Below are 10,417 nucleotides of genomic sequence, written 5' to 3'. Positions count from 1 at the left end.
ATATTAGTAAGTAGTACAAGTGCCCTAATGGATTAGGCATGAATGATGAAATAAACGTGAGAAAGGAATGGGAAAAGGAAAAAACTGCACTCATCCAGATGAGCAGCCACAATCATTTACTTCAAAAGAATCAAAGCATCTTCCTTTTGCAGTGAAAGACGTGTGAAATTCATTGAGTTTGAATTTGAATAAATTTGAATTGAATTTGAATTTACCAATTCAAGGCAATGGGGGCAGTCGTCAAAAGTGGATTTTAAGACAACAAGTATACCCATTTTTGTTATTTGTGAGTGACAAATTTGATAGGGAATAGTAGCAAATCCGCCAAGTTGTGCGACCGGAAGGATGACGTGGCGCGATAAGTTCTCCACATGTATCTGACCTGTACTGTCACGTAGGGGCATGACCGTCTTTTTTTGAATGATTTGACGATGTTGCCTGTCTTCACTTTCAAAAACATAATTTTTTTTTTATATATACTTTTAAAAACATTCATGTCACCCTCCATCCATTTTAAAAACCATTAAACCTACCGATTCCGATCCTTCCCGAAACCTCAACCGTGTTCATCCTTACCTTTCTTATCCACTGAACAGATCTTATTTTTAGCCACGTGGCTACATCTTGGTCAACCATCATTTAAAAGAGACACTTTAATTAAAAAATAAAAATAGTGTCAAACTCATTCTCATAAAATAATCGATTTTTAAAAGAAAATTTTGTTTCCTTTCAAAAGTTTATTTTTAAATTTTTAAAATTTATTTTCTATTTAAAAAATAATTTTTAAGAATAATTATTAAATAAGGTCTAATCTTTTAAGTTAATTTTTAAATAATAAATAAATAATTCCAATTTATTCAAATCACGCATCCAAGTTGGCTGCTATTAATTTTAAGATCGGCCCACTATATTCCTCAATTACTCCATTTTATATTTTTCTATTTTTGAAAGAATCTTTACGGATCTTCAATAATTAATGAGAAGTCTCTTACTTGAAGTTTCATTCAAGAAAAGGCCGAGATTGACATTTCCGAGCTGGATATCACTGACCAGTGGGAGTAAGGATGATGGCAAAAGATAGGTTGGAGTTTTCAAAATGACTTGTAACTTCCTTATAAAAATCAAACATTCTTCCTACAGTAAATGATTGGGTTCGGATTTTGGAACTCCAGCCTTTAGTTATTTTGTCGACATCTTCATCAATACAATCTGGTGATAGTGGGGTGGAATCACAAATTGTGATAGAGTCGGCATCCCATTCCTCCCCCTCTCACTCTCTTCACGTCCTTAAAGTATGATATAAGTGGTAGGGTTGGCTTTTTTGAGTTAGAGTTGATACAATAAAAAGGGAAATGGAATTATTGCCTTTTAATGACTCTTTTTTACAAAGGAAATCATCAAATAATACTACATTTTCATGCTCTAACCTTTTCCTCTTCCCTTGCTTTTTGTTGGTCCTCACCGCGTGATTCCACTAACCCATCATAATCACCTTTTGAAGAAGTTTATGTTTGGGTATCAAAAAATTAAACCAAAAATGGAAGGAAAAGAAAATGGAGGGAAAGAAAAGTAAAAAATAAATTTAAAATTCATAAATTATTTTTATATATTTTTTAAAAATTTATTTTACTTGTTTTCTCTTATTACATAAAAATACAAAATATTTTAAAAATACATAAATTTTTAATTAGTAAAATGATGTCTACAATTGCAAAATAGCATTGATTGTATTTTTACAAATTTTGCATTCAAAATAAAATTAGATGTCATTCGTGGGTTTGGTAGTGGTTTAAATTTTTGTTTTATATATATATTTATAACATATGAATATTTTTATTTTTAAATATTAAAAAAGTTATAAATATTTCCTAAAATTATTGTCAAATGAAAGTGCGTTTGATAGTGGTTGTGAAAAGCGTTTTTACCTTTTGTAATATTTAAAAGATAAAATTTTTGAAATGTTAAAAATATTAAAAGTATTTCGTAAAATCACTATTAAACGAGTTATTAGAATGTGTTTAAGAGCTTATTTGATAGTAATTTTATGAAGCCCTTTTAACAATTTTAATACTTGAAATTTTTTATCATTTAAGTGTTATAAATACCATAAATATTTTATAAAATTACTATAAAATACATTATGAGAATGATTATTAAAAACATTTTTGGTTTTTCTAATACTTGAAAGATAAAAATTTTGAAATATTAAAAGCACTCCTTAAAATCACTACCAAATGGGACTTTAGAGTCTATTAAACAATTATTTTAAAAAATACTTTTAACCTTAAAAATGATTTAAAACAAAATTAAGTGTTTGAAAAATTTTATCAAATATTTTTAAAAATCACTTATAATATGAAAAAATTAGATTTTTTTTTTAAAAAAACCTTTATTATTAATTTCCCTAAAAACACTTTTAAAGAAAATGCTTATATTAAAAACATTTTAAGACAGAAAATCATTTTTAATCTTTTAATATTTATAAAATTTTATTATTTAAATATTAAAAATATTAAAAACGCTTTTTAAAATCACTTTTAAATACACTCTAAATTTATATATATAATAGAGTTTCAGGATTCAACAATCATGAATATTATTTTTTGGAGGGATGAAAGAAAATTTTGATTTAACATAATACTACAATTATTACTAAATGCAATTGTTGGCTTCAAAATCCATCTATTAAATGCAACTACCACTAATTATTATAGGCACTAAAATGGAAATGCTTTTGCTGTTTTCTCATCCATTTTTTTTGTTTTTGTTTTTGACAAGAAATCATTTCTAAGTATGGGGATTCCCACACATTTTCACAATATTTGAATAAGGGATTGGCAGTTAGCGTGGGTCCTGTAGTTTCTGTTTGGGACCATAGAAACGTGAATCCACTTTCCACGCCCTTCGAATCCAACATGCGTGACGACAATGATGATACGCCAGGCTCCACCACTTCAAAGGAATATATTTTTACCTTTATACTAAATTCATTCAATCATATTAATTATTTTTTTTATCCACGTGTTCTAGCAAATCGAGCGAGTAGATGAGTTTCGAACTACACGCACGAGTTTATAAGTTTACTATGAATTTTGAATTAAAAGCAGCCAAATTGGGCGGACAAAAAAAAAGTAGGGAGACCATTATGGTAATTTGGCAGGTGAGTCCACTTTGATAACGATGACGCCGGTCATATATTTACGGACCTGTACATCCATTTATAATATAGGTAGCCCTACGTATCTAATACTTCTATAATCTAATCCTAAATTCAACGCATATGTCGTACTGCCTCTCATTTTATTTCCCTCCTTATTTGTCGCTTTTTTCTTGTGATTTGGTAGCGCTCTTAGCCTTGCATCCAAACAGTACTTTACCCCTGGATGTCCAATCAGGGAATAATATCTCCACGAGTGTGTATCGTATTATCCATGTCAATATATGGTTAATTTATTTCGCTTGCTTAAAATTGACTAATTCTACCGCGCGTGGACCCTCATCTGATAAAAGCGCCCAATCGATCACGTGGGTGGATTTTGTTTGACTGTTCTCCTATAGGAATAACCCACCTAACACCATACGTAGAAAGGAAGCAAAGGTCCGACGTTGCTCATCGTGATACAGGTCAGACGGAGAGTGAAAGTACCCCGCAGTCACTACAATTAGCCAATAAATAAGCACCGTTATTAGCTTAATTTTCTCGGGAGGGGACGAACCAGCTTTCTGTGATCACGATTTCCTTCTCTTCGGCTCTTTTCCCCATATTTTCTCCTATTTTCTCTCGGTTTCCCTAGAAATTTTTGTCCGTCTTCTCCGCTTCCGCATTTTCGAAGTCGAAGACTCGCAAATCTTTTCATTGGATTCTGTTGTATTCGAGAAACGGATAAAAAGGCGGAGGGATTTGAGATTTTATTTCTTGTCCTCTTCTCAGCTTTCTTGGCAACCAAACAGAGCCGTGGTTCTGATTTTTGGATTATATGAAGGTAAGCCGTCGCTGACGGCTGAGCTAACTCTGGAGAGAGAAGGCTTACTTCAAGTTTCGATACAGAATTTGCTCCAGTTTTAGAAAGAAAGGAAGAGGTTTAGAGAGAGAGGTGGAGCGTGTTTGTTGTAGTTTTAGAGAGAGAAAGGCATTTGCAGTTTAGGAGAGAGGGATTCGTTGTTGAAAAGAGAGGGAGGAAATTTTGAATTCTGATGGCTGGATTTGGAACAAAATGGTTGATGTTGATGATCTTTTGCAGCTTTATGCTAGCTTCCGCGTTTGTTTCAGGCGAAAGAAGCTTTAAACACGAAGCTTCAACATTGAACGTAACCAAAGAGGCAGGATTCAACTCAAATTACCTTTCCAAAGTTGTAAATTTCTTATGGCAATCAGACCGATCTGGTTATCATCACGTTTGGCCGGTAAATTGAATATTCACTTCGATTCCTACTTTGCGAACTGTTTGATTGGATTCTTATAAATCTTGCTTGTTTATATACCCAAAAACATGATTGTCGCTAGTCCTATATTACCGTAAGTGAGATGCATGGAATCGATACTGGTGAGGCTCATCCCAAAATCCCCAATCTAGGAATATGATATTGTTGGCTATATCTATCATAATTTTTTTTAATTTATTATACTAGGATTTATATTGCAACTTGCATGAAATTGTCAATAAAAGCGTGTCCTCATCTTCTGCGATTTGGTCGTCTTCTTCAATTTGATACTAATTAATAACTGAGATTGTCTAAATTATTTTTCTTAATAATTGTTTAAGGTTGTAGTGGGTGGGAGATCTTGGCTTTCTTTGTTGGATGCTTTGGTCATTGTGAGGATGGAATTCAATTAAGTTTGACTTATCTTAATCAGTTAAAGTACTAAAAAATGTCACAATTTAGAGCCCGTTTCATGAGATTCTTTCTTATTTACTTGCTGTAGTATTTTTTTTAATTTCTATGCATGCGTTCAGATTGTAAGACCATGTTAATCTAAATATTTGTTTAGTTGGTAGTAGGTGGATTATTGGAGTTATCTGCTTCGCCGTTATATAGAATGGGACAAAATTGCTTTCTTATTCCCCTGATTGTTTGCTAAATTGAGGAAAAGAAAAGGAAAAAGATTGGAGCTATGCAGCATACTATTTTGTTGTGGCAAGTGTGCTTCACCAGATGACCTTGACAAAACTCAGTGGAATTTATTATCTCTTTGCTTGGGACCAAACCTATGGACATATAAAGTTTCAGTTTTCCCCTTACCTTTCTATTGTTCCTCTGTTCTCCCTGCCACAGATGAATATGAATTCCAGTTTTAAACTTCTAGTTTTATCTGCCTGTATAGAGTAGCTTGTTGGATTTTGTGATTTACATTGGTAAATAATTTTGTTCTAAATTCTAAAGCTGTTTTGGGAAACTTAAATGTGGTCATTGGAAATTTGACTTGACAGGAAATGGAATTTGGCTGGCAAATTGTTGTTGGTAGCATAATTGGATTCTTTGGAGCAGCATTTGGGAGTGTGGGTGGTGTTGGTGGTGGTGGCATTTTTGTTCCTATGCTTAGCCTAGTTATTGGGTTCGATCCAAAATCTGCAACAGCTTTATCAAAATGTAAGAAACAGACACATCCATGTGGTAGGAGTGCTGTAGAAGATCTAATTCATTCTAACCAAATTCAGAACATTGGGTCAGGGATAAGGGAGTGGTAAAAGGAAAGGATAAAAAGGAATATTTTTAAAATATCACCAATCCAGCCTGCTGTTTGAGTTGACTCAGTACTTGATTTCACATATTCCAAGCAGCGGGTTTGAGACCATTTTCACAAATTTTCTAGAGTATCTACTGACTCTTTTTGCAGAAAAAGAGAGAACTGATTTACTACCCTTACATGCCACCAGCTTTGTCAGCTGAGTTCGTGGCTTTTCAAGGATCTCAATTCTTTGAACCTTGCGCATGGAGCTTAGCAACCATCATTTCCCTGAGACCATTGTCCTTGATTTAGCTCTGAGAACTGTTTTATCTAATTAACAAATAGCTAGTGGAAGACAAGGGATATCCCTTTGCAAATCTCATTTATGTGGTTACTTGAAACTGCTCTATCATAATTGAGGAAGTCATACGTTTTGTTTGTTTGGGCAGGTATGATTATGGGTGCAGCAGGCTCAACTGTTTACTATAATCTTAAGTTAAGGCATCCTACACTTGATATGCCTATCATTGACTATGATTTGGCTCTGCTCTTCCAACCAATGCTCATGATGGGCATCAGCATTGGGGTTGCTTTTAATGTTTTATTTGCTGACTGGATGGTTACAGTTCTGCTAATTGTTCTCTTCTTAGGTAACTAGTTGAATTTCAATTCTGCTATATATATATATCTTAGACTCCAAGAGTGCCCTTGACTCATTATGACAGTTTGCAGGTACATCAACAAAGGCATTCTTAAAGGGTGTTGAAACATGGAAGAAAGAAACCATAATGAAAAGGGTAATTATAAAATTTACATGTTGTATGAATAGAATTGAGAGTTTGTTTGTGCACCACATGGAAATCAAATCATTCTTTTATTTTGGTTTTATTTGTATTTTTAGAATGAGTACCAAAAACCAGAACAAAGGAGCTCAATTTCCCATGCTTTTCAAGTGCTTTAAAATATTCTAACATGATTAAAATTTAATAATTTCCATCTGAATCTTACTTGTTTCTGGTTACAGGAGGCTGCTAAGCGTTTGGGAACAAATGGTGAGTTGGCCTACATTCCTCTATATTATTAGACATCAAAAGACCAGAGGATTCTTTTTACATTATTTTATCTCTCCAAAAGCATTGCTGAATCTTTTTCGTCCTATCAGGTAATGGTACAGAGGAAGTAGAGTACAAGCCTCTTCCTAGTGGCCCAAGTAATGGCACTCAAAATGCTACCAATAAATCTAAAGAACTTGAGGTGAGTATACTATGAAAAGCTCGTTTTAATTTCAGAGTTTCCAAAAACTGATTGATGTAACCATCCCAGGTCAATATTATTGAAAATGTTTACTGGAAGGAACTTGGGCTTCTTGTTTTCGTTTGGGTTGCTTTCCTCGCACTACAGATTGCCAAGGTTTCCCCACTCCTGAACATATTTTATTAAGAGAAGCTTATACTGTGAAATTTCTCCTTACATAAAGTTATTGATCCTGATTGAAAATCTTAACATGTTGGAAACAGAATAATACAGCTACTTGTTCGATGGCATATTGGGTATTGAACTTCATGCAGGTACCTTCTGTTGATTTGATCAAACACAAGTGGCTTCCACAATTTTTTTCCATGTGTGCATATATAAGAGTAGGACATGACGCTGCACATGGTTAAGACTTAAAATCAGAACACTGTCAAAATGAATTTTAAGCTCCACTAGAGCAATTTATTGAAATCTGAGTTTAAGCACCTTTGAGAGTTTATCCTTGTTTTGCAGATCCCTGTTTCTGTTGGAGTATCCCTGTATGAGGCAGTTAGCCTGTACAAGGGACGGAGAATAATTGCATCCAAAGGAGATGCTGGCACCAACTTTCGAGTACACCAACTGATTCTCTATTGCTTCTGTGGGGTACTTGCGGGCATAGTAGGAGGGCTGCTTGGTCTGGGTGGGGGATTTATTCTGGGTCCACTATTCTTGGAGCTGGGAGTCCCTCCTCAGGTGAGTTTATGCATTTCCTTAAAATAAAATAAAATGATTAATATCAGTTTTCATCTTTTGGACTTTGAAAATTTCTGTGGATATTAATTTACTGATTTGAAGAGGTGCAGAAATGGCATATTGTTGTGACCACCACTTATCTTCCAATTCAGTCTGTATTTAACTCAATAACTTTGGAACAGGTCTCAAGCGCCACTGCTACCTTTGCAATGACCTTCTCATCATCCATGTCTGTTGTAGAATATTACCTTCTGAAGCGTTTTCCAGTTCCTTATGGTATGTTACCCCACCACAATATTCCATAAACTATGTTTTTTTTTCTTTCTTACTTTCGATAAATTATCTAAACACCCTATCATAAAAAAGAGGAATAGGAATATAGTTCGTCTAAAATTCTTTATACTTACATATCTTTTGTAATTGATTTGGCAGCTGTATACTTGGTCTTGGTTGCAACTATTGCCGCCTTTATAGGACAACATGTTGTAAGAAGACTGATCAGTATATTGGGAAGGGCATCTCTAATCATCTTCATTCTAGCCTTCACAATCTTTATCAGTGCAATCTCACTAGGTAAGCATCTACACATCCATTGTTCGGTCCAACCCTTTACAACATTGTCTGTGCTGTTAGTGAATGTTTTTGTGTTCTTCAAATGGTTCTGCTTCTTTTTTCATAGGTGGAGTTGGCATATCAAATATGATAGGGAAAATTGAGCGGCATGAATACATGGGATTTGAGAACCTGTGTAGGTATGAAGTTTAGCATATAACCACTTTTTCTTTTCCACTTTCAAGATTCCTCGGTCAGCTGCAAGATCGACCTTATGCTTTCTACCAATTCTTGGGGTTGGGGGGTTGAATTGTAGGTAATTGTCTGTTTCAGTTCCTCGAAATCTCATTTATGCTTTCGAATTGTGAGAATCAAACTTGCCTTTTCTTTTCTGCTTTCTATCATTCTGTGTTAATTGGACTAGGTCGGTGACTCTCCATGATCCCATCCCATGACATTAGTGAAGAAGATGACCCTTTAGCTTCAATTAGGTCACTTTCTAGTTTGTGATTGGTTTTGAGAACTTGGGTCTCGTGGGGCAAAAGGTTCAGATCTGTGGACAGCCTCCAGATCTGATGTATAGGTTCCTTTCCAGCCATTATTTCACATGAAAACGAAGAGTTTGTAATCAGAACTGTTCAGGTACGGTCTCGTCGTCGGCCCCCATTCGCAGTCAACGACAAGAAACTAGTTAGAGGTTATAAGGGCCCATAAAGAAGTGTTTAGGTACGGTTGTTTACTGTAAGTGTTGACTGATCGATGAGAACCTAGCGAATATGAACAGAGACGAGAAGGTCCACACTTGGCATGAAAAAATAATGGCCTCGACCCGCCAAGTCTAAAAAATAAGGAAAAGAATTATCCTTTTAGGATAGAAAAACTCTTATATCCTGAAATTTATGGGGTTAAAGTTGATTTTGAAACATAAGACCACGGTAATATTCCATGACATGAAGAGTCTTGAAAATGCATAAAGATAAAAAAAATATTATCTTCACACGTTTTCCGTTACTTATATATATATTTTTAAAGTAAATAAATAATAATTCAAATAAAAATGAACAAAATAAATAAGTAAAATCTAAATTTAAAAGAACAAAAAAAAAAAGGAAAAAATAAAGAGGTGATTTCATAGAAGGTGGGATCGAGAAGAGGAGTTTTGAAGACTAACTTAAATTGATATACAAAACAAAGGTTGATGGTGAATGTGACAAGGTGAATTCCATTAACAGTACATTTTTGTTTGAAAATATTATTTTTTAATGTTAAACTATTTTTTTGAAAAATTCAATTTTATAAATGTTATAATTTTTTAAAAATAATTACATATTTTTCCTTTTTAAGTGCATGTCTCGTCTCATAAGTCAACTTAAATTAATCTAATATCTTAATTTAAATCATTAACTAAATTAAGTATATTTGATAAAATAATTTAATGGTGTGACTTAAAGTAAAAAAAAAAACAATTTTAAGAAATAAAAAAAAACAATTAATATATTCTTAAATTCACATTTTCATTTGTCTTAATTGTCTTTATTATTATTTTTTGTTACTTCACAACCTCCACTATTACTCAACCTCATTTATCCTAATTATAATTTGTAAAAATAAATATGTCAATTTGATGATTTAAAATAAATTTTAAGTTAATTTTGTAAATAATACCAAAATTAATAATTAGATAATAAGGTTTAAGATAATAACTTAAATATAATTTAACTTAAAATCAATTTAAGTCATAAAGTAATAAATATAAAGTTTTACTAAATAACCTGAATTTCAACTTTTTATACTTTATTTTATTTCTAATTTTAGTTATATGCATTAAGAAACCCTCAAATATGAATAAAAACATAAAAACCATTCCACATTATGCTTCATTACATTTCATAATGGCATCACAACTTGAGTTTGCTTTCGAGCATGCTTGATTCAAGCATTTGAAAATGTTAGTTACACAATCTTTTCAAAAGAAAAACTCTACCTCGTAATTAATTACTTCTTTTAAAAATCATAATCATATAACGAAACAAAAAAATTCAAGTCAAAATATTACATAAATAAAAGTATTTGACTTCTCTTAACAAAAAAAAAAAAAATGTTACACCATTGTCACCCTCCATTCCCTAATATTTTGACTTTGCCTCTAAATTCAAAATGACATGTACAAAGCTTGTTATCATCATTGTTTTGATTGATATATGACTT

General features: G+C 32.9%; 1 protein-coding gene across 1 annotated transcript; it reads left to right on the top strand.

Moving 5' to 3' along the window:
- The first annotated feature begins 3,592 nt into the window (after positions 1 to 3,592).
- LOC117913616 (sulfite exporter TauE/SafE family protein 3-like) lies at positions 3,593 to 8,661 on the top strand. Its single transcript, XM_034828634.1, has 12 exons — positions 3,593 to 4,404; positions 5,430 to 5,589; positions 6,118 to 6,318; positions 6,401 to 6,465; positions 6,693 to 6,720; positions 6,831 to 6,922; positions 6,992 to 7,078; positions 7,186 to 7,236; positions 7,436 to 7,657; positions 7,840 to 7,933; positions 8,090 to 8,230; positions 8,337 to 8,661. The coding sequence occupies exons 1-12, from the start codon at positions 4,195 to 4,197 to the stop codon at positions 8,420 to 8,422; spliced, it is 1,437 nt and encodes a 478-aa protein (XP_034684525.1). The 5' UTR covers positions 3,593 to 4,194; the 3' UTR covers positions 8,423 to 8,661.
- The last annotated feature ends 1,756 nt before the right edge of the window (positions 8,662 to 10,417 follow it).

Source organism: Vitis riparia, chromosome 4 (genome assembly GCF_004353265.1).
Source record: "Vitis riparia cultivar Riparia Gloire de Montpellier isolate 1030 chromosome 4, EGFV_Vit.rip_1.0, whole genome shotgun sequence".
Lineage (NCBI taxonomy): Eukaryota > Viridiplantae > Streptophyta > Magnoliopsida > Vitales > Vitaceae > Vitis > Vitis riparia.
This window is presented reverse-complemented; position numbering and strand designations above follow the sequence as displayed.